General features: G+C 46.2%; 1 protein-coding gene across 10 annotated transcripts in view; it reads right to left on the minus strand.

Annotated features, from left to right (window-relative positions):
- Nucleotides 1-290: 290 nt before the first annotated feature.
- The window catches only part of KDM5C (lysine demethylase 5C), a 30,664-nt gene continuing 4,073 nt past the window's right edge, over nt 291-26,881 (minus strand). Inside the window, exons 2-27 of one of the 10 annotated variants that reach the window (XM_052663907.1) lie at nt 26,582-26,659; nt 26,088-26,243; nt 24,075-24,197; nt 23,612-23,782; nt 23,120-23,254; nt 22,263-22,386; nt 21,975-22,156; nt 20,777-20,935; nt 18,905-19,024; nt 18,620-18,778; nt 17,808-17,989; nt 17,559-17,721; nt 11,544-11,663; nt 11,238-11,432; nt 6,833-7,014; nt 6,619-6,743; nt 6,344-6,491; nt 5,631-5,736; nt 4,488-4,846; nt 3,763-3,901; nt 3,103-3,282; nt 2,824-2,961; nt 2,041-2,640; nt 1,693-1,762; nt 1,350-1,549; nt 291-1,241 (exon numbers count right to left, since the gene is read on the minus strand). In XM_052663907.1, coding sequence (XP_052519867.1) covers nt 870-1,241; nt 1,350-1,549; nt 1,693-1,762; nt 2,041-2,640; nt 2,824-2,961; nt 3,103-3,282; nt 3,763-3,901; nt 4,488-4,846; nt 5,631-5,736; nt 6,344-6,491; nt 6,619-6,743; nt 6,833-7,014; nt 11,238-11,432; nt 11,544-11,663; nt 17,559-17,721; nt 17,808-17,989; nt 18,620-18,778; nt 18,905-19,024; nt 20,777-20,935; nt 21,975-22,156; nt 22,263-22,386; nt 23,120-23,254; nt 23,612-23,782; nt 24,075-24,197; nt 26,088-26,243; nt 26,582-26,659 — 4,686 coding nt within the window. In that variant the 3' untranslated portion in view covers nt 291-869. Of the gene's footprint in view, nt 1,242-1,349; nt 1,550-1,692; nt 1,763-2,040; nt 2,641-2,823; nt 2,962-3,102; nt 3,283-3,762; nt 3,902-4,487; nt 4,847-5,630; nt 5,737-6,343; nt 6,492-6,618; nt 6,744-6,832; nt 7,015-11,237; nt 11,433-11,543; nt 11,664-17,558; nt 17,722-17,807; nt 17,990-18,619; nt 18,779-18,904; nt 19,025-20,776; nt 20,936-21,974; nt 22,157-22,262; nt 22,387-23,119; nt 23,255-23,611; nt 23,783-24,074; nt 24,261-26,082; nt 26,244-26,581; nt 26,660-26,881 lie in introns of all 10 variants that reach the window. The other 9 variants (XM_052663905.1, XM_052663906.1, XM_052663904.1 and 6 more) reach the window with 9 other exon arrangements.

The following is a 26,881-nucleotide window of genomic DNA, read 5'->3' on the forward strand; positions in this document are numbered from 1 at the left end:
TCTTCACTGACAGGGGATGGAGACCTTCCGAAGAGAAACGCACTTCAGAAACATGTTTCAAAAAAATGTTGCTAAGGGTTTTATTTCTAACAAGAGGAAAATAATAAAATAAAATTAAAATAGGCTTCAGTTGGAACCAAGTTTCTTGTTTTGCCTTTTTTTTCTTTTGAACAAATTAATTACACACCAACAATCTTCTTTTATTACAACATGAACCCAGGAGGAGGAAAGGAGACAGGGCAGGACATGGAGGGAAGGTCAAGGTGGTAATGAGGACAAGCACCAAAAGCTTTCTTCAGATCTCAGGGAGCCCTCCTCAGCTCCCCAACCAAATTTATTTAAAATAATAAACTGTGAGCACAGCTATGTGAAGTTTCCTCCTCCTGGGTGGAAGTCAGGGGAAGGGAGAAGGAGGTGAGGGGAGGGACGGAGGCAGGAGAAGGGGGGAAGGAGGAGGAAGAGTGAGGGGGGAGGTGAGGTTAGTGTAGCATGGCCTGGCCAGGGCCACAACTGGGGAGAGAAGGGAGAGGAGATTCCCCCAGTCTGCATATGCACTGGCTGTCTCTCTGGAATGGTGCTGGCCCGGCCCCAGCCACCCCCTGCCACCTGCCCATCCATCTATCTGCCTCAGGTGTCTAGGAATGCTGGTTAGAGGCTACCAGGGAGGGGGACTCCAGGGGCCAGCCCCCAGGAGCTGAGGTCTGAACAATACCTTGGAGTCAGAATATAAAAGTCAAGGGACTCAGGGGTGGGCTGGGGTGGTCATCCCCCCTACTTGCCCACCTCCCAAGAAGCAGGCTTGATGGTCAGAAAGAGGATCCTTGAGGCCAAGGGGTCTCTGTTGGGGTCTGTGCTAGGCTCAGCCACTGTCACAACTGTTGCTGAGGCGGCTGCTGTGGGCAGGGCACATGCAGCCGGGGAGTCAAAGTGGGGAAAGGGCCCGAGGAGCCTGAACTGGCCCCTAATGCAGGCTCCAAGCCATTCTCCTGGGTGCTGGGGCTGTCAGTGGTGGGCAGGGGTGGGGGTGGGGGTGGGGGTGGGCCCTCACCCCCCGTCTCCTCCTCCAGCTCCTCCTCCTCCTGGGCCTCCTCGGCCTCTGGCCCTGAGCTGCGTACCCTCTTTGGCTCTAGCTCCTCTCGGGCTGGGTCGTCACCCTCCCCACCCCGATCTGCTTTCCGCCGCCGCCGCCTCTCCAGTGCCCGGCCCCGTGCTCGGCTCCCATGGCGCTCTGCCTTCTCCAGCTGTGATCACAACAGGCAAAAAGAGGTGCAGCGCAAGTGGTCAGGCCTGGGCTCCTTGCCTGCTCCACCTGACCTCCTAGCTCTACACAGGACCTGTCCTCTCCTCACCTCCAGAAGTGTGCGGATCCGCTCCACATCTGGAGGCTGCCCAGCCTGCAGCAGCTGCCAGATGCTCTGGTTCTCATCCAGGGTCACCTCAAGCAAGTCCCCCTCCAACATGAGCTCCTCTAGGGGTGCCCGGGTTGCCTCAGGCAGCTCCAACACAGGGCCAGTCAACCGTGGCAACAGCGAGGACAGCAGCTCCAGGTCTGGGGGGTTGCAGGGACAGGTTGTATTAGAGGCTACTCCTGGTTATACCCCTGCCCCCTACCCCAACAGAGCTAAGGACCACAGGGATCACTCTGGTGAAATCCACTAACAGCCTACCCACACTTTGACCTACCTCTCTTACCTGAGCCCTCCCCCGGGGCTACCTTCTCAGGACTGGTCATGCTGTCTCCATTCTCTAGCAACCCCTGCACCTGCCAGAGAGATCAAGAAAAGGTAGTGGTAACTGAAGAACCAGATCCTACTGCTGCCCCCCAACTTCAGACTTGGGACCCTCCACCTCCTGGAGAAGGGCAGACACAGGCTGCCAGCAATGAGCATTACAGGGATCTGGAGAGGAGGCAGAATGGGGCAAGAAGGCCAGGCCAAAGGAGACCAAAAGTCAGAGAGCAGGGGTAGTAGGGCTGGAGCCTAAGGGCAAGGGCTAGGAAACAGGAATTTGAGGGTGAAAGAGCTGGGCTGCACAGCTCACCTTAGGCATATCCTTGCCACTGCCTTCTCTGAGAGGGTCAGAGGCGGGGGCTGAAGGGTAGGTAGGGGGCTCCTCGGGCCTGGGTTCAGCCTGCAGCCGCTGGCGAAGCTCAGCCAGCCGTCCCAACAGAGCAGTCACATCCTCAGAGGCCAGAGCCTGCCTTGCACGGCCTTGCCAGCTGATGGCCCTCTCTGTGAGGCACTGCAGGGCCTCACCCTCAGGCAGCCGCACAGGCAGTCTCTGCAGCGCTACCAGCAGTGCCAAGATGGTCTCCAGGCGTGGGCGCCGTGAGCGCATGCACAGCGGACACAAGAATTTGGTGTCCCACTCCCACCAGGCCAGCAGTGGGGATGGGGTGGGACTGGGCCTTGGGGAACTGAGGAGGCGGGGTACCGACACACATCGCCCATGGAACCAGTCCTGACACAGGTCACACTGCAGAGCTCCCACCCCGGCTGGCACCTGCCCACACACACAGATGGAGGTTGCAGAGGAAGCTGTGGTCGATGATGCCAGTGGACTGGGTTTGGTGGAGTTGGTGCGACGTAGCTGCAGGATTCCCTCCTTCTCTTTCTGTTCCCCCTCCTTGAAGGCCACGATCTGCCGTGCCCAGGACAGGGGAGGAGAGGTCAGCACCCCAACCCTCCTTCTCTGGCACCATGAACACCCCACTCCCAAACCAAGAGAACTGACACACAGGGAGCAAGCGGTCTGCCCATGGTCACCAGGCTCAGACACTATCATTGCCAGACTCTTCTCCCCATCTGGGCCTAAGCTCCTTACCACAGAGCCTGGGTCCCTGAGGTCCTGCGCAGATAGCCCCAGCAGCTCTGTGTCAGATTTGTACAACCCCAGCTCCTTCTCCATCCAACGGCTGCGCTTGGTGCTGTCTGAGCCGGCGTCTGCACACGGGCAGAGCACCTGAGGCAGGCAGGCAGAGAGGGAATGTCTGGGGTTCCCTTCCTTCCCATACCCAAAGCCCCCAAACCCACGTTCTCACATGAGCTGTCTCACATCTGGGTCAGAGGCAGGAGAGGCTGTGGGTCAGGTCCCAGGCCTCACCTCCAGCAGAGTGTAGCAAGAATTCTTCTTGAGGAAGGTCTTGGAGGCCTTCTCCCTCCAGGAGTGCGCTGTCAGTACCTGCAGCTCTAGCTGTCTCAGTTCCTCCAACCCCACAGGTAGGTCCCGGCCCACGGCCACCAGACCCTCCAAGTCATCCAGGCAGGGGTAGTGATCACCATTCTGGGACAGGGCAAGAGAAAGCTCAATTCCACTCGCCAACATCTACTGATGCTACTCTGACCCTGGTCCTGAATTGGGAAGATGGACTGGACTCACAGTCTTAAGCCAGAAGAAAAGACTCATCCTAAGGAAGGTACGCCAACCTGGCTCTCTCCTCCAACTCGTACATCCACTGGCTCAGCCTCCAGATATCCAGGCAGTCCCCAGGACCACCAGACCAGTTACATGGTTGTGGTTGGCCTCTTTTAGCCTCCCTGCCCCTACCATTCTCATCTTAACCAGCATCCTATCTTCCCTCAGGCCAGCCTCGCAACCCTTCTTCACACTGCTCACCAAGCACATTTTGCCTCCTCACAATGTGCTATGCCCCCTTCCTTGCTCTAGCCAACCCAACTCAACCCAGAACAACACTGTATGACATCTCTCCCATCTGGACTGAAGATCTGGGGTGAAGGGTGGGTGGGGCAACAGGGTCCTCACTTGGATCTCGTCCACATCAGCAATCCAAGCCCGGGCCTTAGCAAGAGCCTCCTTGAGAGCCTGGATGTTGGGCAGGTGAACAGGGATGTTTTCTGCCTCATGAATTATGGCCTCAAGCGTGGCTGGTGGATGCTTCTGCCTAAAGGTAGGGAAAAAAGAGGCCTCAGTTTGGGATGGTCTCCGTGACCAGAAGCTCAGCCTGACTTTTGGGTATAGCAGTATGAGCCCCTGTGGCTGCCACTTGGGCCTACTTGCTTGTATTCTGCCTACAAGCGGCTGTCAGTCTCTGCTTGTTCCAGATTGCATGCACCAAAACTTCTGCCGTATCCCCATGCTGTTTGTCCACCAGTCTGTCCGCCTGCTGGCAGTGCCTACACACACAGTATTAATCTGGGAATTGCAGTTTGTCAAGACTGTCCCATGTGTGGGGTCTTTCTACTGACAGGTGTTCATCTGCTTGTTGGTCCTTCTCATGAGCGTGTGCACACGTCAGCCTGTGTAGCTAGTACTCTATATAGCTCTGCATTTGTCCATCTCTGTTTCTCCATAAGACTATATCTGCCTCTACGTATAATACAGAGTTAAACAAAAGAGGGAGGGTAGGCTTAGTCAATCCACCAATATAGGAGTCTGGTGCCCAAGGCCGCCCATGGGAATCATCTTCAGCTTCTCTGCTAAACTCTGAAGGATGCAGTAGAGCAGGGAGGGGAAGAAGCTGGACCTACCTGGCCTCCAGGCAGAGATGGGCCTTCTCCTCCCAGCGTTCGGCAATGGTCAGTAGCTCCTGCAGTTCGGCCTGGGCCTTGTCCACAGCAGGGCTAGGGGCCACACTGGCACCTGCTACCAACAGTCCCCGCATGACAGCCAGGGTGCCTCTTCGGGCTGAGGGGGCCAGTGTGCGTTTAACCTCATCCAGCCATTGTGCCTGTTCCACCTGCCGCTGGAGCTGCTGGGCTTCAGGTACCTCCACTCCGAGCTGCCGCCCTCTCTCCAGGAGGGACTGCAGGAGCCCTGGACTGGACGGCAATGAGGCCAGAGCCTCACAGGCCTCAGCTTGGTAGGCTTCCACCTGTTCCAGAATACCCTACCAGGACACAAACAAAAAACAAACTCCTCAGCAGAGCCCACACAGAGGTCCCACCACCACATACCTCTGCCCTACTTACCTTCTTACCCTTCAGTATTTGGGAAGAGAACCTAGCATGGTCTAGGCACTCTCCCTTCACCAGGCCCCAAGCAGTGGTTCCTAATACTCACTGCCCACTACATACCCTAGGACATTTGTTAAAACACAGATCTCTGGGTCCACTCCTTGAGATTCTTAATAGGGATTGGTCAGGAGTCTAAAGGGCTTCCCTAAAGGTAAAGAATCTGCCTGCAATGCAGGAGACCTGGGTTTGATCCCTGGGTTGGGAAGATCCCCTGGAGGAGGGCATGGCAACCGCAACCCAGTCCAGTACTTTTGACTGGAGAATTCTATGGATAGAGGAGCCTGGCGGGCTACAGTCCATAGGGCTGCACAGGTTGCTTGGCCTTCTCACAATCTCTACACTCACACTGGTGTCCACTGCTCTTTCCATCCTATTTCTGTACCTTCTTGAACTTTACTCAGCTTTCCAGGCCCACAAACACCCTTATTACTTCCTTTCACCTCTTCTACCTTGAAGAGGAAACCTTTCCTTGACTACACATCCTGTATCTGTACCCTTGCCACTTGCGCCTCAAATCCCATTGCTAACAGGCAGTTTGCTAAACCCTTTGCCTCCTACCTCTATTACTCACAGGTGCATCCTGTCCTGGCCTGCTGCTCAGGTCCCCCTCCCTCTCCCCCAAACCCTGAGCAGCACCCCAAGTTCACCCCTCCTCACCTTGACATCCCCAATCTGGTGCATGGCACAAGGCAAGTTGTTCATCTGGTCCAGAAAGGCCCGGAGCTCAGCAAGGGTCATCTGCAGACCAGTCATCCTGTGGGGGCTATAGAGTTTCACATGTAGGGTTTCAAGTCCAACCCAGTCCCCTCCCTCCATCTCTGTACTAAGGCCCAACATCTTTCCTCATACATGCCCACCTTGACCTCTCATACGTCACAGTTCCCTGCAAATGCCCAGGTTAGAGAGAGTTTTAAGATACATGCATGTTCATATGATAAGGGGAAAGAATTAGAAGAGAGGAATATAGGATTTATTTGATGGGGAAAGCTTAGAAATTGATGGCAACAGAAGCTGGACAATTATAATCCATATTCTACTGTGAAGTCAGATTAAGTGTATGCTTCTGTGTCCTTTTCTTATTCCTAAACCTCCAACAACTCCCTGACCTCAGCCTGTCTGAAATCAGTACCTTCAGGTACTGATAAAAAGACAATCCTAGCTTTCTTCGAACTGAGGTACGCCCCTCCGTTCTAGCTGCCTGGCCTCCTTGCCTCCCCAGTTCCTCCAATGGCAGTGCTTGTCAGCTTCCTGTTGATGTCACCTGCTAATGGTACTCAAGAGTTCACCACCACCCCCCCGCCAAAAGTCCTTTTCCTAAGGTGCTCATTCCTCAGCAGGCTATCTGTGCCCAATGCCTCACGCTGCCATACCCAGCTTCCTGGCCGCTGACCAGCCCCAGAGCCCGGGACACGCAAGCCTCTGCCTCACTCAGGCAGTTCTTTAGTCGCTGCAGCAGCTCACTGTTAGGAAACCTCCGCTCACGGGCCTCTGACTCTAGTGCCCTCAGCTCTTCAAGGCCTGGAGAGAGAATAAGAGCAGCAAGGAGTAGGCAGTATTGAGTAAAGGCAGAGGAAGGGGGTGGAGGGTACAGAAGAAAAGGGAATAGAACTTGCCTGTGGAGTCCCTCCGTCCCCCCATCACTCACTGCGCTTCCGCCCATCCTCCACCTCCAGGGCCACTCGCACTTTGTTGGCCCACGTGTCAAAGGACTCAGCCCGGACCTTCAGCTTATGGAGCATGGCAGGGAGCTCATCCAAGGTGTACCGATACCTACAGGAAGAGGGCAGGGAAGAGCACATCTGGCCCAGTTCTACATCACCCTCCTCAGCCCACTTCCCCCAGGTAAGCCCCCTGCTCACCTCAAGTATTGCCGGCTACTGGAGCACTTGCAGAGATCATTGATGTGGGAAAGGCAGACAAGGCCGTCAGGGCAGTCATAGCAGGCTAGGGCTGATAGAAAGCACGTGGTCTTGCACTTGATGCACTGGCGTTCATCATCCGGGAGCAGCTCAAAAGCTTCTCGCTCAGCTTCGGTGATGCCCTGGGGGTGTTCATTATATAGAAGCAGAACAGGGCTGCAGAAACCCCTAACTCAGCCACCACTGCGCTCCATGTTAAAGACTCAAATCTGTGCTAGGAGCTATGAAGGAGACAAAACTCCACAGATCACACTGCCTCTGTGAAGTCCAGACTCTCAAAGCTGGGTAATCATATGAAGCAAGGTAAGATCAATGTAGGTTGAGAGGAAGAAAAATCAGGTAAGTTTCAGATTAGCAGAAAGGGCCTTAGGGGTGAGAGAAGGTGAGGAAAACGTGGACCAAGGCACCAGAGAGATGGCAATATGTGGAAGTGGCCAAGACAAGTGTCAGGTACTGGGGAATAATGCTGGCTTCCAGGCACTCAGTGCCCACTGTGCTCTAGGCACTGTGCTGGCTGCTTTAGCAGCACACTGCATACACATCTATAACTTAAGAGAAATAAACTATGTGCTTGTATCCAGTGTTTAAAGTTCCAAACCTAAGCCAATGACTTTATCTGTTGATTAGATGAAGAAAAAGCAATCCACTCCAGAACTGGTGGAAAAGCCAGCTATCTTGGAGTAACCGAAAGACAATATAATGCTATACATTATGGGCAACTGGGGATTTTAGAGAGAAATTTTGATTCTAACAGTTTTTGTCTTCTGTACTGACCTAACTTCTGTGTAAGTCCACTGCATATTACAAATCCCACCCTGCCACAAATGTGCTCTGCACATTACAAATCCTGCTCATATGAGTCCATTGCACATTACAAATCTAGCTGTGTGGATACAGAGTAAATTATTTAAATCTCTCTGGGTTTCAGTTTCCCTATTTTGTAAAATGGAGACTATAGTACTATCCTCATTGGGTTGGGATTAACAAAGGTAAAGTCACTAAAGACATAGAAAAGTATCTTAGCACTTAGAATAGTGGAACCACAAAAGGCCCTCAACAAAGTAACCCTGAGAAAGAAAAACAAAGCTGGAGGTATCAAGTTTCTTGATTTCAAACTATATTACAAAGCTGTAGTAATCAAAACAGTATGGTAATGACATAAAAATAGACACATAAACCAATGGTAAGCCCCAAAACAAACTCTCATACATAGACTCAACTAATATTTGACAAGGGAGTCAAGAATACTCAGTGGGGAAAAGATAGTCTCTCCAGTAAATGGTGCTGGGAAAACTGGATAATCACATGTAGAAAAATGAAACTGGACCTTTATCTTCTATCACTCATGAAAATTAACTTGAAATAGATTAAAAACTTAAACCTAAGAACTGAAACCATAAAACTCCTAGAAGAAAACATAGGGAAAATGTTCCTGGACATTGGTGCGGGCAATGATTTCTTGTACATGGTATCTTTAAAAAACAGAAGCAACAAAAGCAAAAATAAATAAGTGGGACTATATCAAACTAAAAAGCATCTGCACAGCAAAAGAAATCATCAACAAAATGAAAAGGCAACCCATGGAATGGGAGAAAATATTTGCAAACTGTCTATCTGATAAACGGTTAACATCCAAAGTATATAAAGGACTCATACAACTCAACAGCAGAACCCCAAACACCCGAATAAGAACTGGGCAGAAGACCTGAAAAGATGTTTTTCCAAAGAAGATATACAAATGGCTAATAGGTACATGAAAAAATGTACATCACTAACCATCAGGAAAATGCAAATCAAAACCATAATATCCCCTCCCACCTGTCAGAATGGCTTATCATCAAAAAGAAAAGAGATACATGTTGGAGAGAAGGTGGACACAAGGGAAACTTTGTACACTGTGGTAGGAATGTAAACTGGTACAGCCACTTTAGAAAACAGTATGAAGGTTTCTCAAAAAATTAAAAATAGAATTAACCATATGATCTAGCAATCCCTCTTCCGGGTATACTCCAAAGGAAATGAAACTAGGATCTCAAAAAGATATCTGAACTTGTTCACTACAGCATTATTCACAATAGTCAAGATACGGAAATAACCTAAGAGTCCATAAACGGATGAATGGATAAAGATGATGTGGTGTATGTAATGTGTATATGTACATATACATATAATGGAATATGCATTACTCAGCCATATGGAAGACAGCAATCTTGCCATTTGTGACAACACAGATGCACCTTGAGGGCATTATACTGAGTTAAACAAATCAGACAAAAAAGACAAATATCACAGAGTATCACTTATATATGGAATCTAAAAAAGTCAAACTCCTAAAAACAGAGTAGGAGGAGTTCCCTGGTGGCCTAGTGGTTAGAATTCCAGGTTTTCACTGCCATGCCCTGGGTTCAACCCCTGGTGGGGGGACTGAGATCCTGCAAGCCGGCTTGCAGCACTGCCAAACAAAACAAAAAAGAAACAGAGTAGAATGGTGGTGGCCAAGGGCTAGGGAGGTCGGAAAATAGGAAGATGCTGGTCAAAGCACACAAACTTCCAGTTAGAAAATAAATAGATTTGGGGAAGTCTAATGTATAACATGATGACTATAGGAAGGGGAACAATAGGCACTCAACAAATATTTACTGATATTAGCTAATTTTCAGATAAAGACACGTATTTCACAGGCCTATCTCAAAGTCTTAGAGAGAGTAACTTGCACAAAGTGAGAATCTGACTACAGCCTATTTTGTATCTGAAGCTAGAGAATGCTGCTCTTAGGGTGAAGCCCCTAGCTATTCCTGGATCATGGACTCCTTAGAGAACTGGATGTAAGCTATGAGCCCTCTTGCTAGAAAAGGACTCAAACATACACATACACACACACACACACACACACACACACACACACACACACAATCTTTTACAGAATTTGAGCCCTCTTGCTAAAAAAGGACTCAAACACACAGACACACACACATACAATCTTTTACAGAATTTTGAGACTAGGGGTTCCAGAATTCTTCTCCTAGGTAAGGGCCAAATGTAGAGAATTCTGAGTGTTAGTATAGGAACATCTACTTTTCCCACCTTACTTTGGCTCCTTCCTGTAGCCTAGCATAGTCCCAAAGTCATCATTTAATAACAGCACTGAACAGAGAGAAAAAATGATGCCTAAAAAAGCCCATCAACTAATACCACAGACTGATAGGCCCCAGACTTCCAACACTTACCAAAGCTGCAATTCTTATAGCCCATACTCATAGGGAAGTTATAAATGAGCTTTAAAATAAGACAATATTAGCCTAAATTTCCTTATTTTAAGAAAAGGGATCCAGCATGGGATTCCTGAATACCAGCATTCTTTTGTCATCCTATGGAGCACTCTCACTAAATCAATTCCCTAACTGAGCAAGTTTGGAGCTTTAAGAAGGCAGCTAAACTACATGAACAGCAGTCCCACTCACCTTCAAACAAAACTGATAAGTTATAAGGAATCTATCTGCCTTCTACTCAGTAACACCCAATCTGAGCTGCTAAACCATTTGAATTGCAATAAAATGGCATTTCTTAATATCCCATATTTCAATTATTTTGTTCATGTATTATTAATAATGGCAGCTGCTACACTGAAAGTGCAGTAATAGATGCTTTGACATAAATCACCTTACTCAAGCTTTACAACCACCTTGCAAGTTAGGTATTTATTCCCATTTTATAGTGGGAGGTAACCTGAAAAGGTTGTCCAGCTTACCAGCAAGTGGGGGTTTCGTTATGTCAGTTGGTCTTATTGTGTTATTTAAATAATCATGAATAGCAGCTATACCAGCACCTGCTATGGGTCACTTACTTAACATCTTCAAAGAAAGAAAGTGAAAGTAAAGTCGCTCAGTCATGTCCGACTCTTTGCGACACCATAGACTATAACCTACCAGGCTCCTCCATCCATGGAATTTTCCAGGCAAGAGTACTAGAGTGGGTTGCCATTTCCTTCTCCAGGGGATCTTCCTGACCCAGGGATCGAACCTGGGTCTCCCTCATTGCAGAAAGACACTTCAACATCTGAGCCACCTGGGAAGCCCACTTAACATCTTAAATCCACTCAACTATCCAAAAAGATAAGCACTATTATAATTCCATTCTTTTTCAGAGGGGGATGCTGATGCTCAGTCAAGTAAATTAACTTGCCAACAGTTATTAGTAAATGGCAAAGAATGGAATGTAGTTTCCAACTTAGATGTGTCTAGTTCTTTTCAGTACTTCCCAAGAATGGTGCCTACTCCTATTTCTTCCTCTCCCTATCTCTGCCAGACTAGGGTACCCAATCCTGTGCACTCTCCCCACCACCCACCTTCTCCAACAGGGCCTTTCGTAGACGCCGCTCCTCCTGCACCATGATGAACATCTCCTTATGCACAGCTGCTGCTAGGTTCAGGTCCAGCTTCTCTGGACAAGCAGCCATCTTGCAGATGAGCTCCTCATGGGAGAAGACACAATATCTTCGGAGTCGGCGGTAGTGCTCAATGCACTGGCGCCCAGCTGGCAGCTGTGGTCAGGTTCAAGGTTGAGTATAGCCAAGTCTGGAGGCAATGGTGCCTCAGCTTCCCTACCACCCTCCTGCTTCTCCTTGCCACCCGTCATCACACTCCAGACTCACCCAGTCAGCAGTGCAAAAGTTGACAGCCTCGGCAAAGTTGTAGCCTTGGTTAAAGCCACTGTGGTAAGCACGAGGGAAGGTAATGACGAATTCTCCTGCACACTGGTTTGTGCGGACAACCTGAGGAAGAAAAGCCAAGATCGCTGAGATAAAAGTTTTCCATAGTCTACAGAAACCTCATCTAAGTGCAGAGTCCTCAAAGAGAGGAAGGAAAGTCTCAGGGAACAGTCTGACAACAGATTCCCAGACACTCCAACTCCAACAGAGAGGACCACTGGTCTCTGTTCTCAAGGTTTTGATTTGTGACGACAGGAAATACTGTAAAGTAATTTGCCTCCAATTAAAATAAATTAATTTTAAAAAAGAATTTGAGTCAAAAGCAGGAAATATACCAAAATATTTCAACTTCCTTAATAATTTTTATAAAAATTCAAAATATTACTTTCCATTAAGCTGGCCATTCCTTTCTCAGTAACAATTTTTGTTACCAGTCATGTAAGCAGTTTCACACCAAGTGGTTCTACAAGATCTGCTATAAAATCAGCAGGCCCTGCCATTTCTCCATTTCCTACAGCCATTGGTTTTCACCTCTTCTGATTATTTTGGCATTCACCTTAACAATTCTAAATATCACGCCTCAAGACTATATTAAAAATAGCCTTCTATTTCTCAATTTGCTTAGTTTTCTATGCATGTATTAGTAATTTAATCCCAACCTTTTTGACAAATGTAAAACTATCACTTTTCTCCTTTTGTAGCAATCTCTCATAGAGCCTTATGATCTGTTACAATTGGGACCAGCTGCCCTCCCTGGATTGTCACTCTCCCATGACAGATTCCTGTTTCCTAGATCCCATGTCTTCCTCTTTCTTGGTCTGTTCCTTTGCTGTGCTTAATTAAGCACATCATCCAACAGCTTCCTGAGAAACAGTGGGAAGAATTTAGAAAAATATCTCTATTCTACCCTCACACTTGATAATTTGACTGCACATATAAAATTCTAAGTTGAAAACCATTTTGAAGGCATGTTTCTAGTGTTCTGGATTCCAGTGTTGCTTTTGAAAGTCTGAAGCCATTCTGATTTGTAATGCTTTGAATGAAACCAGTTTTCTCTCAGAAAGCTTGTTACGAGTTTTCTGGTCCCAGTGTTTGATATGAAAATTCACCAGATATACCTTGGTGTGGATCTATTCTCATTCATGTACTGGGTAGGCCCTTTGATTCTGGAAACTCTTGTAGTTGAGGGAAATTTCCTTAAACACTTTCATTAATAATTTGATCCTTTCAGTTTTCATTTATTCTCTTTTCAGAGAGAATTATTGAATATTGAACTACCAGAAGAAAATTCTCTGATTTTCTCTAGCTTTTTCGACCTTTAACTTTTTATTCTATTTTCTGGGAGATATCCTTGACTGTTTATCTTCTATGCTTTTTCTTTAGTTTTCCACTTTTGTTATCATTAATTTTAATTTCCAAGAGCTCTTTTCTGTTCTTAGCATGTTCTTTTAAAATAGCATCTTGTTCTTATTTTACATTTGCAACATATGCTCATCTCTGAAAGTTTTAATGAGGTTTCTTTTCCTTTTCTTTTTGAAGTTTACTTCTCCCAGCCTAGCCTCTGTTCAAACTGCTTTTTTACCATTTGGTTCTACTTTGTTCTAGAGTTTTCTCGGTTATCTACTTATATTCAAAAGTAAGAAAGGAAAAGACTGAATAGAAGTTCTGAGTACTGAGATGAAGTTTGTCAACTGTGAGCTTCACTGTAGGGTAAAGCCACTTAGTTTGGGAAATTCTAGGTCTTTCCTTTTGAGCCAGTTAAGAGTCCCCAGAGAAAACTGTCCCATTTTCTGTGCCTGAAAAAAAAGGTCTGGCTACCAGTGTTCTAAGAGTCACGTGGAGGAGGATGGCTGGGAACCTCAACATTCAGTAAGTATACAATGAATTCTAGTAGTTTCACTATACCTCAACTGTACCTAAAAGACCTCAATCCAGAGATCAATTTCAAAAGTACACCTCACAATCTTTTGCTAGTGAGGGAGGGTCACATTTCCCACTACCTAGTGTGGGTGAGGTTCCCACAGCTTTCAGATTGATTCTCAGATGTTCCAGGTACTGACTTAAGTTTCAGTTTTCTTGTTTCTTAGTTTCAAGAATTTTTTCATTGTCTCTTTTCTTATTTTCCCCATCATTGTGATTTTTTTTACCTTAAAAAAAAAAATCCCTTTGTGTCATTTTAGTGAAGTTTCAATAAGGAATGGAAGTAGCCATGTCTATGTTTAGTTTGCCACCATTACCAAGAAGTCTTACAAAGTTTTTTAAGATGAACATTTAACGCTGATGAAGACACAGTGAAATAAGTACAGTGCAGGTATGGGGTCCAATAACTTCTCTAGAAAGCAAAATTGCCAATATATACTAAGAACCTAAAAGGTTTATAGCCTTCAACACAACAATTCCACTGCTAAGATTCTAGATTATGTGGAGAGAATCAGCATTGAATCTCCAAATTTATTCAGGTCATGTATCAGCTCCCACCTCCAATACATTTTCTTCTCAAATCTACTCCTACTTAGAGACAATATCAGTATTTACTGCTTGTACTACTGCACTGGCCCCCATTATCAATCAGAATTGTCTTCCCCAACCAAAATGCAAATCTGATCATGTAATGTCCCTGCTAAGAACCCCTCACTCAAATCCTCATATCTACATGATAAACCCATGGCCCCAACAGACAAACTCTTCCTCTTCCTTCAAAGTGTCACCATTTCTACTAATACTTTCCTGACCCCTCCCTCAACTTCCTAATGACCCAGTCTGTTGTTCTTCTGTAACAACTCTAATAATATTTTATTCCAGTTGTTTACTCATCTCTGTCCTCTACTCAACTGCACACGACCAAAGGCAGGGATTGGTTTATTTGCTTTCAGGGTGTTGACCAGAGGCCTTGCACACAGGGAGTTCTAGCAATATCTGTTGAATATCTAGCCCCAGCCTTGATTTTATAGATGTGAAAACTGAGTCCTAGAAAAGCCTCAAGTAGCAGAGCCAGAAATAAAACCTAATGCTCCTGCATCCTTATTTTCGCAATGTCACTTTACTATTTCCTTCCTATATAGTTTTGTTAAAAAAGCTTTCCTCACATTCTGCAGCTATTAAAAAAAATGACCCCAAAGTCCATCAACTGGTGAATAGACAAAATTTAGTATATCCATACAATATAATATTAGTCCACCTTAAAAAGGAAGTTCTGAAACAAGCTCTAACACAGATGAACCTCAAAAACATTATGCTAAATGAAAAGCCAGGTATGCAAATACCACATATTATTCCATTTATATGAACTGTCTAGAAAAAGCAAATTTTTAGAGTCAGTCAATTAGTGCTTGTTTGAGACTAGGGGTTGGAATGGAGAGTGACCGCAAAAGGGTACACAGGATCCTTTTGGGGTGATGGAAATGTTTTAAAACTAGATTATAGTAATGGTAGCACAACTTTGTAAATTCACTGAATTGTGCATTTAAAATGCATGATTTTTATGGTATGTAAATTATACTGCAATAAAGTTGTTCTTCAAAAAAGATGGTATAAATAGTTCATGGTGAGGAAGCAAAAATCATTCTAAACCAGCACTGTCCAACAGAAATATGCCAGCCACATACCTACTTTTCAAATTCTCTAATAGCCACATTAAAAAAGTAAAATTAACTTTAATATATTTTATTTAGCATATCCACAATATCATTTTAAAGTATAACTGGTATACAGAAGTATTAGTGAGATATTTTAAACTGTTTCATATTACACCTTAAAATCCAACATGTGCTTTATACTTTAAATACATTTCAGTTATGACTAATCATGTTTCAAGTGCTCAACAGCCACATGTGGCTAGTGGCTATCAAGCTGAACAATGCCATTCTAGATGATCAAACTTAACAAAAGAGATTATAAAAATCCATACACTAATTACTGTTATGTCAAAATTTACATAAAAAACAGGTGGAAACAACAAAATGTGGAGGAAAATAGAGGTGACCTTTGTATTTCCTTTTTTTTTCCAAGGGGGGTGCAGTTTCTTTTATAATAAAAATACTTATACTATATATCTTTTATCAAAAAAAGAAATGGCCTTCTCTCACCAAAGGGGAAGATGGGTAAGGTGGTGGCAGGTAGGAGTGGGGGCAGCCAAAGACGGCTGAGGGAGCTCCAGCTGGCTAAACTGCAGTTTGCCGACATGTGAATATGAAAAATCCGATGTCTTGGATGGAGGGGATACTGCCAAGTCTAAAGAGCCTGGAGATGCCGGGAACTACCTATAGGAGTGTCAGGGCAGACAGAGGGTGAGGTGGTGAAACAAGAGCTGGCCAGAGAAGCTGGGGAGCCATGAGCAGGAGAAATGCTGTGGAGGTGGATGCAAAGAGCACATGTTTAAGAGTCTGTGATAAGACTTTTTTAAACAAGAGCCAAGAACTGAATAGCTATATATTATATATATATGCATGCATCTTAGCTGTCTGAATCCTTAAGGAGAATCCTCTCCTACTCTTACAATTCTTGACACTGTGGGAAAGAAAGGATGCTGTGAATCAGGAAGTAGCCTGAGGAAAGGTCAGACTCAATGTCTACTTGCGAAGAGCATAACTTGAAGGGCCCTTGATCATTTCCATACCTTGAGCCCAGTCATTTTCAAATGGGGTGATGCAGAGAAGGAAAATGTAACCCCCACCACCTCCCTCAAGTGGAGGAAGGTGACCTAAACTGTTGCAGAATTCATTTCCTCTAATTCCCTAGGTATCTCAATCCTTAGTTAAGTACCACTAAAATGTGTAAAAGTATTACTCGCAGATTATATAGTGTAGTAAAACAAGCTGAAGGCAAGAAATTCTGGTGAGAACCACTGACCTAGTCCAAAGACCTGCTGTTCAGGTGACCAGGAATTTCAAGGAGATTAATTCAGTATGTACTGACTGTCTACCATGTCCCAGACTAAGTGGCAGGGTAGCTAAGGCTGGGGTGTGGGGGTGTGTGTGTAGGGGGAGTGGTGAGTTGAAGGGAGTGGGGAGAAGTATAACCACAGAATGAGTAAGACTGAAGCAAAGGTGGAAGATGTACTCAATCCTATTCCTACAGGACTACTGATCAGGTCATTTTAAGACCCATACCAGAAAACTGGCTGATGTTAATCAACATTAGAAATTCCAAAAAAAAAAAAAGAAATTCCCAGGATTATAAAGCCCCTTAGAGGTAAGCCAGGATGTGTACCCAGAGTGGGAGAGAAAACTATAGAGAAGGAGAATAGGACAAGCCAGGATTCTGAGTTCAGCTTTTTTTTTTAAATGCTGAAAGATATTGGCATTTTTTTTTAGGTTAATTCCCCCCACTCCCCACCAACTTTATTGAGATACAGCTGACATATAACCTGTTGGTGCACAACATTTTGATGTGATACACTTATGTATTTGCAAAGTAATTACCACCACAGAACTCTGACCTGTTAACTAAACAGACCTACTCAATTCTCCAAGATGGGTCACAATATGGGAAGTATAGCAGTGACTGCTAGTTGTCCCCCTATATCCATTCTCACCCTCTTCCATAATAATATGACCTCCAATTTGTAGCTGGTACATGACCATCCTTAATAAAAATCAGATTTCCCAGTTTTTCTCACAACTAGATGTGGCCATGTGACTAAGTTATGACTAACAGGAGGTGAATGAAAATGATGTGTGCCCTTAACAGTAAGGAGACTTGTCTTGCCCAGTCCTTCCTTCATTTCCCTCTTCTACTGGTGGAATCCACCCTTAAGGTGTTGCCCCAAAACATCTGGCCCAGGGGGCTCACCATCACACTGTATCTCTAACCACTATTATTTCCATCAAACCTAGTCTGATTAAGAGAGAATAAGAATGAGAAAGGCATGGGGGTATACTCTAGACAATGACCACCACCACCACCATACAGGACATCACTAACTCATTCCTATTCCTTGCCCATTTCCTAGGCACTCACCGGCACACCATGGGACATGAGGGTGTTGGGATTCATGAGGGTAACAAGTTGGTGCAGAAGGTCAGGCTGGCTATCAAAGAGCTCAGGTGTCAGCTTCTTCATCACCTCTTCCAAATGTTCTGCTGCAAGTGAGGGTACCCCATACCAGGTCTTCGGCTCACCCCTGGCCAAAAAGAAAGGGGACACGTAGAGTGGGCACTCAAAGAGCCCACCCTGAATGCTTCCTTGGCTGCCCAGGACCCCACTCACCAGTGGAGGTAGTTAATGGAGTAACTCCAGTGATCCTCAATATGCCAACAAAAGGCCGAGAAGACCATGCCCACATACAGCCAGGGCACCTTCATGCCAGAGATATCTGCATTGATGTGGCACAGTACAGACTGTTCCAACACTGGCATCACATTCAGGTTCCAACCACTCGTAGCATACTCCTGATAGGTCAGGTATTTGTGGAAAAGAGATGAGAGTTTTGCTAAGCTGCTGAGTTCTTTAGCCCAGGGAACCTTATTTTCAGGTCATAGACCTTTCTGAAATGTCTAAAAAATACTACAGATGTTCTTCCCCCTGCCTCCCTCAAATGCATAGAAAAAATTTCAATTCACTTCACCTTACTTCAATTTTGGAAAGTTTATAGATGTGCCCACTCGCCAAAGTACCTGCAAGTTAAAAGCCCCTGCTCTGGACCAAAATGTACCCTTCTTGTGATACAGGCCTAGGGCCTCTTTATTTCCTGCACTTAACAATCCCAGTCCCTGAACACGTCTTATGAATGAGCCAGGTACTCTGACAGGTACTTCAAATACCTTCTCATTTAACTCTTATAGAATTTGCGAAATGGATACTATTCCCTTTCTACAGACAAAAAATAGCCAATCTCATGGCTGGAGATGCCATGCAAGATACTAGGCTGTGCTCTTTACACACATCCTCCCATCTAAATCTCACAGCAACACATAAGGCAGGGATAACAGTCCCCTTCCTATAGAGATACTGAGTCTTTCAGATACTGAAGGACTTGCCTAAGTCACACAGCTGAATATAACCATGAATCTTCTACTCACCTCCTCCTCAGGGGTTAGGTGCCGCTTACTGTCACTGACGGGGAACCCGCTACCAAATTCTTTGGAATGGATGTCAGCCCCATACTCAACAGTTACATCTTCCTCAATGCTATTCACCAGCCGCCAGAATTCCTTCTCCACAAGTTCTGTGGGTACCATCTAAGGAACAGGGGTAGCTGATGACTGTGGCTCATCACATCCTGGCCCCAATGACCCAGGTGAGCTATAGACCATCAGGCGCCTATGACCCTAGCCCTGACGCTACCCCAGCCCTCCATCACCTACGTGTACTGGCATGTTGAAGTAATCGGCTTTAAAGGAGTCAGCCATCTCGCCAAAGCTCTGCAGAGTGTATTCCCGGGTAGCCTGCTCAAAGCCAAAGGCTTCAGGGGGGCGCTTACACTCCTGAAACCCAAAGGAGAACACGTCACCAAGGCAGAGGCAAAGAGGTGGAGAATCCCCAAAAGCTGAGCTGGAATATGGGGTAGAAATCGGGAAGGAGAACAGCCCTAGGTTTGTACTGAAGGCCCCTGAGGCAGGTCTCACATCATAGCTCTATCTTTTTCTCCTAGCACTTCAGTGCAGTTAGTCTCTTCATTCCTCACATGCACTTCTACCATGCTTTTATCTTCTCTTCCTTCAGGACTTGACTATCTAAACCATGGGCTCTGATTTAATATGCTACCCCATGCTCTTCCGTCACTATCTTTCTTTCAAGACAAAATGTGAGTTTATACAGGATGCTTAGAGAAACTTTTTTATGCCGAGACTGGAAGTACAGACCTGGGAAAACAACATTGAATATTCCAGTAGCTTGGAGGATGGGAAACAAAGGCAACAACCCTTAGTGTCAAACTCCACACTTTCTGTTCTTTAGACTGTCTCATAAGACAGGACATATGTCTAACTCATTTTGTACTTATATTCATGGTTTTAGATGAGAGTTGTATGTACCCGAGGCAGACGCACCTTCTGCTCATGTCTGAAATCTAAATGTCAACCTGGTTTACCAGCCCAAGACCACTTAAAGAAGAGAGCTAAGTAGACCTGACAATCTTTGTTGTCTATGATACTATTGGCATTCAAACTCCTCCCTAAAGGAATCCCCACCACTACCAAGGCATTACACTGCTCCAGTCTCTTTCCTCGTGTGTGTGTATGTGTGTGTGTCTGCGTGCACATGCATACCTGGACTCTATGACCACAGCTGACAGGGTGAGAGACTATCAACATCTACTCTCCCAGAAACCCAGGGAAAGATGTAGACGAGCAACCCAGAATTTGGATTAAGGTAAAAGGCTCATGAAATGAAACTGGCAGACTTACCAGGCCTCTTAGCCCTCACTGCTGCTTCAGGTGTTCTCCTCACTGCCTCTCTTGCACTAGGTATGTTATCCCCACATATCCTTACTCCTGAACTCCTCCATCCCCCAGTCTAGAAAGTCTGCCCAATGCCTGTAACTGAAGTCTACAACAGGGCAAACCAATTTAATTATCACAACAGAAGGAAAATAATAAATATTATACCCACATGATGAACCCTTTACAAGAAATCATACCCATGAATAAATAATACAGAAAAATTATTATAAAGTAACAAGTGAAAGTACACAGTATGATCCCAGACCTGTTAGTTATATATACCCAACAACGAAAAGATGAGAAGAAAATACACCAGACTATTAACAATGGTTATCTCTAGGTGGTAAGATGATAGGTAATTTGTCTATTTTCCAAGCTTTCAAAAAGAAATAAAAAATAAAAAACTTAGAAATCAAAAGAACATTTTTTTCTTCATATTTCTGTCCTCCAAATCTAATTGCTGACACCTTCCCTGATTACTACTCTTAGTCACTTTCCTCTCCTCTGAACTTCTACATCTGAATTTCTAACACACAATTTAACATTTGATTATATGTCATCATATACAATCTAATTATGAACCTCAACTCCCCAGGTGGTCTGAGAACTTCCAGAGAACACAGGCTGAATGCCCTCCTCTTCTTTCTCCCAAAGCTCTGCCCAACCTAGACCAACCTCAGGGACCCAAAACATAAGACTGTGGCTGAGCTAGGAGGCTGCTTTCAATAAGACCAGATGAAGGAAGGCAAGGACAGCCTATGAGGCAGACATAGATTGGGGCTGGGAAGTCCTTACCGCCATGACACACTTTGGACACCGCCAGACACCCTTGGGAATCTCAGGCAAAGGAGGCAACAAGCAGAAGATGTGGTAGTTGTCATCACAGCCATCACACAGCAGGAGCTTGTCATCCTCATCCCCTCGGGAACACATTCGGCACACATATGACTCAATCTGCCAGGGGAGGGAGGCAACAGTTCATCAACCCAAGGCCCGTCCAGCCTTTCAAACATAGCACTCCTCCAGACAGTATCCTAGTCCACAGAGATCTCTGTTAGAAACCCACCGTGCTTGATGGCTGGATCATTCATGGCCTTGTACAGGTTAGTCATGCTAGCTCAGGAGTTAAACTGCAAGCAAGAATGTCCCCAAATAAACTAATTGGTAGAGCTGTGAGAGAAGAGTCTTTATCATTCAGTGCTGAATTCCCCATTTTTATTCATTCAATAAACATTTACTCAACACTTATGTGTTCAACATTATGTCAGACCCTACAGTACAATGTTAAATAAGACATGGTATCCTCCTTTTAAAGGCATACAATAGTCCAGAAGCACAAGTTCATAAAAATTAAAAGGCAGTGTAGAAACTGCCAATAGCTCCCCATAAAAGGGTACTATGGAAACCTAGAGGAGGAAGCACACAAATCAGTTGGAGATGAGGAACAGCCTTGAACAAGAACTTCACTGAAAAGGTGACACTTGAAACTAACTGAAATCTGAAGGCAAACTGAGATTTGGCAATGGCGCAGAGAACAGGGGGAAACTCTTCCAGGCAGAAGAAACAGCATGTGCAAAGGATGGGGCAAGAAAGCATGGCACGTCTCAGGGAAAAAACAAACATACCTACAAGTAGTTCAGTGTGGCTATAGCAGAGAAGTAAGGTGGGCAGTGCTGGGGAATGAGGCTAGAGGTCTGCTGCGACTGGATCATGCATGGTAATGAGGAGCTTAGCCTTTATCCTGAAGCAATGGAGAGGGAGTCTCCTTCTCTGCACCCTTCCAGCACTTCATGTTGACAGCACTTGATCACCCTTTCCTGTTCTTTGTTCCATGTGAGCTGGCCTTGTTTCCCCAATTAAGTGAGCTACCTGAGGGCAGGGCCCACCAGGCCCACTTTTCTGTTTAATGCAACCTGGTCCAGTGCCATGCTGGGGAAATGCTCGTTGAAGGGATGAGAAGCAGAGCATTAGGAAGTCAGGGCTGGGTCCTTACAAACTGGGCATTGCTGTGGTTCCTCCTGAGCCTCATGGTCATCTTGGTGCAGGGCTCTGGGCTGTGACTCAGCTCCTCCTTGCTCTCCAGGAAGGTCTTGGGTGAGGTTGACTCCACCTTCATGTCCCCGCCTGACTCCTCCTTCACCACTACAGTAGGGGGACACTCGGGCCCTTCCTTATCTGGGAGAGAGAATGGCTCTAAAGTACAAGTCTGAACAGTTAGGGCCCCGCCTCCTCTCCCCAGGTGAGGCCATTCTTCACACTTCCCCAGCCTGTCAGGCCTCACCTTTCTTGCGCAGAGTCTTATCCTTGGCCATGAGGCCTAGGCCCATCATCTTGGGGCCAGCCCCATAGATCTGAAGCTTCTTTAGCTCAGGATTCTTTTCAATGTCTTCCTCTGTGGGTTCCGGCTAGGAGGAAAGAAGGAAATGAATCAAGATTGCAGGCTGCCCCATCCTAAAAGAACAGCCTGGACTATATCATAGTCCTGACTAGTTCATGTCAGGCCTGAAGCACAGGTGGGCCATGGCAAGAATTTAGATTGCTTTTTAGAGACTGAGGGTGAGTGAGCTCCCTCCTCATCCCTCTCCTGGAATGGAATTAAGATGGATCTCAGTTTTGCCAACTGTAAAATGAGAATATTAACTCCTATCTCACAGTTACAAGGGGCTTGAGAAAGATATACATAAAGAAATCTAAGTATCTGACACTACCAATAAATGGCAGAGACTAACATGGTCTGGTAAATTACATGCTTTGGTGAGCCCAGGGACAGGGTCCATCTTCTTTTCTGTTGTAGCCCCAATGCCCAGAAGAATGCTGGCACATAAGCTTCTTTCTGAGGCTAGAATATAGGTGTAAGGAGAAAGAGAGTTCTTCTCCTATAAGCAGAGTGAGTCAGGAAAGCAACAAGGCAGGCAAGAACAGCAGACACAGGGAAGATGTTATACGAAGAGATCAAAACACAGCTCAGAAGCTCAGTTGAGAGTAGAGGAAGAGCAAGAGTGAAGCCAGAAAGAGGCACACTACTTTTCAGAACTCAGAGAACCGAGAGAAGGGAGAGTACAACAGGGAAGAGCGTCTTGGTCAGAGGGAGACAACTCTTCACCTCTAAAGCTCTGTTAAAAGTAGGGAAGCACTCACATCAGGCTGCAATCTCTTGGCTCGCCGGCCATAGCTGTTGAACTTGGAGGGCTGCACAGACTGTCGAAGGGGGATACTGTGAGGTTTATATTCCTTGTCCTTCTCCTCATTATCAAATGGACGTGTGTTGCACTGCTGGGGACAGGTGAAGGGTAAGGGTCAGGGCATGGGGCCCCAGCCCCCAACAGCAAGGACTTCCCTCTACCCTCCCTCAGTGGCAACCAAAGTTGTGGTTTCATCCCCCCCTCCCCTGCCAACAGGCCCTGCCTAACTGGTCTTTACCACTGACACCAGCACACACTCTAAGACTTCTCATGTTTTTGCTTATACCATCCCTCCTTCCAAACATCTCCCCAACAATCAGACTGCATCTCTTTCCAGATCTCTCCAGGTGTCCAGTCCACTCCACTGAACCAGTTCCATTAAGAGCAAGTGTGGAAATCTGCATCTGGCAGAGGAAAGCCTACTCCTACCCTGGCTTGGCATCCTTACCACCAGGTTGGCTCCAGACTGGTACATCTCATAGGGGTAAACGATGCGTTCATAGTGGGAGCGCAGCAGGGAGCCAATGTTTTTGCCTGGTGGGTAGTTGAGGCGCTGGGCCACCCGAGCCCATCGACGATCCTTGCAGATGGCTTCATAGCCACCTTCCTCCACCACTATCTGTAAGGACAAGCAGGAAGGGACATGACTTGCTGTGTGTAGGTACAGAAAGAACAATGAGGACAACTCCATCCCCTTACTTCATTGGAGGCTACCCCCTTCTACCTCCACCACTCAGACTCAAATTGTAGCCAAGGGATGCCAAGAAGTTCTGATGACAGCTTGTGTGCTACCAGGCTGTGCCCCTTCCACTGTAGCCTAGAGATCCAATATCCAAACCAAGGTGGCCCCCAGAATACCGAGGATATTAAGGCGTGGGGTGGGGAGGGGTTTGAGAAAAACCTGTTCTTACTTTGCTGAGGCTGTAGAGGTCCAAGATCCGCCGTTCTACATTGGGAATCTTTAAGGAAGAGCCCTGGATTTCCCAGAATTTGGCAATCTGATCCAAGTAGTTCAGTTTCACTCTCGTCTGGGCCTGGAGAAGAAATGGCTCAGAGAGGCTGGCCTCCCCCTCTACCTGACCATCTTCTGGCCTAATCTTAGGGCAGGAGAAGGGATATAGAGCAGCCCACTTCATCTACAGAGCAGCAGGCCTCTCCCAGTGAACTGGATCCTCAACTCTAGGTAGCACCTCACCCACCTCTGTTATCTTTGCCACCTTCCAGTCAACAGGAGAAGCCCAAGGTCCCAAAACAGAGCAGGCTGAGTCACAACAGCCAAAGCTTTACATATATTCTTTCTCAGTCTCCTTGACAGGGCTGTGTGATTATCATCATCTCTTACAGAGCCTCTGCTTCCTCAAGTCACACAGCAGGTACCAAGAAATCTGAGTGTCAAATAAGTTTTTGCTCTTCCTCTGCTAATAACCTGCTGTATGCTGCTGCTGCTAAGTCGCTTTAGTCGTGTCCGACTCTGTGCGACCCCATAGACGGCAGCCCACCATGCTCTGCCGTCCCTGGGATTCTCCAAGCAAGAATACTGGAGTGGGTAGTTTTGAGTAAATCAGTTCTACTCTCTGGATCCCTGTTTTCTGATTAGGAGGGAAATAAAACAACTGCCCCGTCCACTCACCCCAGAAGAGTAGACTTATGAGAGGAACAGTGAATGCCCTCTGGAAACTACACAATTATATCTAAGCTCTAGGCATGTTTCAGAGAATGAAGGCTCCAAAAGAGAACATTCACCTCTTTACACGCACCATGAAATTTGTTCCATGATGGCCAACGGGTGAGAGTGCATGCTAAAGACAAAATGGCCTAAAGAACTGAGATGGTGTACCAAAGCAGCACTGGCACCTGACCTACCCAGGACCCAGTGTGGGCAAAAGATCCTAGGAACAAGGCATGTGCCATGCATTCCTGAAATCTGTGACCCAAGAAGGGCTCCCCAAGTCTATAACCACCTCACCCTAGTCAGAGGGCCTAGTTTTAGGGAGAACTAGGTTAAGTCTTTACCATTCATTTCCTTGCTCTGATCCCATTGGGGGATACAGGGACAGTTCTTTCATAGATGAGGAAAAGTTAAGGTCTATCCATAGAAAGGAACATCCTATGACTCCTTTGCTATGAGAATCCCTAAGGGGCCAGGAACCCTAATCCTTCCACTTCAACCCATTAGCTTTCCAGCCTTGGCCTCATACCTGCCCCCTCTCCCTCCTTCATTAGCCAGCACTCTCTCTCTAGAAAACCTGCCCCTGTCCTATGGTAGGCTACACCTTGCCCTACCTATACCCCAAGAGACCTGGTCAGATCCATTTCTCTCAGGAACTTGTATCCCATACAAAAGATGATTTTTGCCCTGACCGGAACAGTATCTAGACTGACTGTAAAACAGTGATTCTCAGCAAGTGGCAATTTTGCCTTCCAGAGGACATTTAAGTAATGTCTAGAGACATTTTTTGGTTGCCGTAACTGGGAGAGAGTAATATGTTCTAGTATCTAATGGGCTGACAGACATCCTACAGGGATGACAGACATCCTACAATGCACAGGACAGCCCTCCATGACAATAAATTACCTGGCCCAAAATGTCAATAGTGCCAAGGCTGAGGATCTGCAGTCTAAAAGATAAGTAGCCTTTTAAGTTATGGGTATTTGGTTGGGCCTAACAGTCAGCCCCATACCCTTAGACATCTATTAAGGCCTGAAGATACATAAAAATGACGGAGAGGAGTATGTAGCATACTTCTAATCTACATTTTCCAAGGGAAACGCCAGGGTTTTACTTGGAACTGGCTTAAGGGCATCTACTCTCATTGCTCTGGAGCATTCTCAAGTCTTTCATGGAGAACCTCACCTTACCCATGCAAAGGGCCTATATTTCCTGTACAGAACATAAGGGAGAGGGAAAAGCCTACTTGCCTGACCTTCTGTCCAAGTTTGTAACCATTCCAGCTTCCACAGAGACCAGTTCTTTTGTTGTTCCTGCCCATCCACCTCACCTTCCACCTTACCAAGCACCATGGAAGGAAGGTAGGAAGCATAGGGCTGTAGATGAATTGGATAGATGAGGACATATTCAGCTGGCCAAGCAAGAAAGGGTCTCAGTTAGCCTCATATTTTTCTTTTGCTGACCTAAGTAGGGTGGGTTAGTTGACAGGGGAGTTTCAGAAGTACCAAATGTTTGTGGGAAAAGCACAATCCCCAGCCTTGGGACTATCAGATCTGGGAGACTAAAAGCCCTTGCTCTGGTTTATATTCAGAGCTCTAAAGCTTCTCCATGCCCTCCAGGCAACTTCACAGAAGATAGAATAAAGGCCTAGTTAGGTAAAGTACCTCAGCCAGAGAAGGTAGGAGGGAAGTAGATCAGAGCTCAGGTATCCATTCTCCCAACCCCACCACCAGCTGCTAGTCTTCTTACCTCTAGTTCGTTCAGCCTCTGGATTCGGGGAGTAAACCTGAAGTTGTCCACTTCAACAGCAAAGGGTGGCTGCCAGTCCTGAGTGGTAAGGAGGAGAAAGGGAGTTGGGTTATTCCAGCATAGTGCAAGACCAGGCTGGGCACCAAAAGCAACTCAGCACCCCATTCATGGCTTCCCAGACCTCTAGCCACCCCAGACCTTCTAACCTGGCAAACACCCAACCCATACAAACACAACTCACAACAGAGCTTTAGAAGTGCCTCAAGTCCATACTCAACATCCCATGCACATACCCTGGGA

Source organism: Budorcas taxicolor, chromosome X (assembly GCF_023091745.1).
Source record: "Budorcas taxicolor isolate Tak-1 chromosome X, Takin1.1, whole genome shotgun sequence".
NCBI lineage: Eukaryota > Metazoa > Chordata > Mammalia > Artiodactyla > Bovidae > Budorcas > Budorcas taxicolor.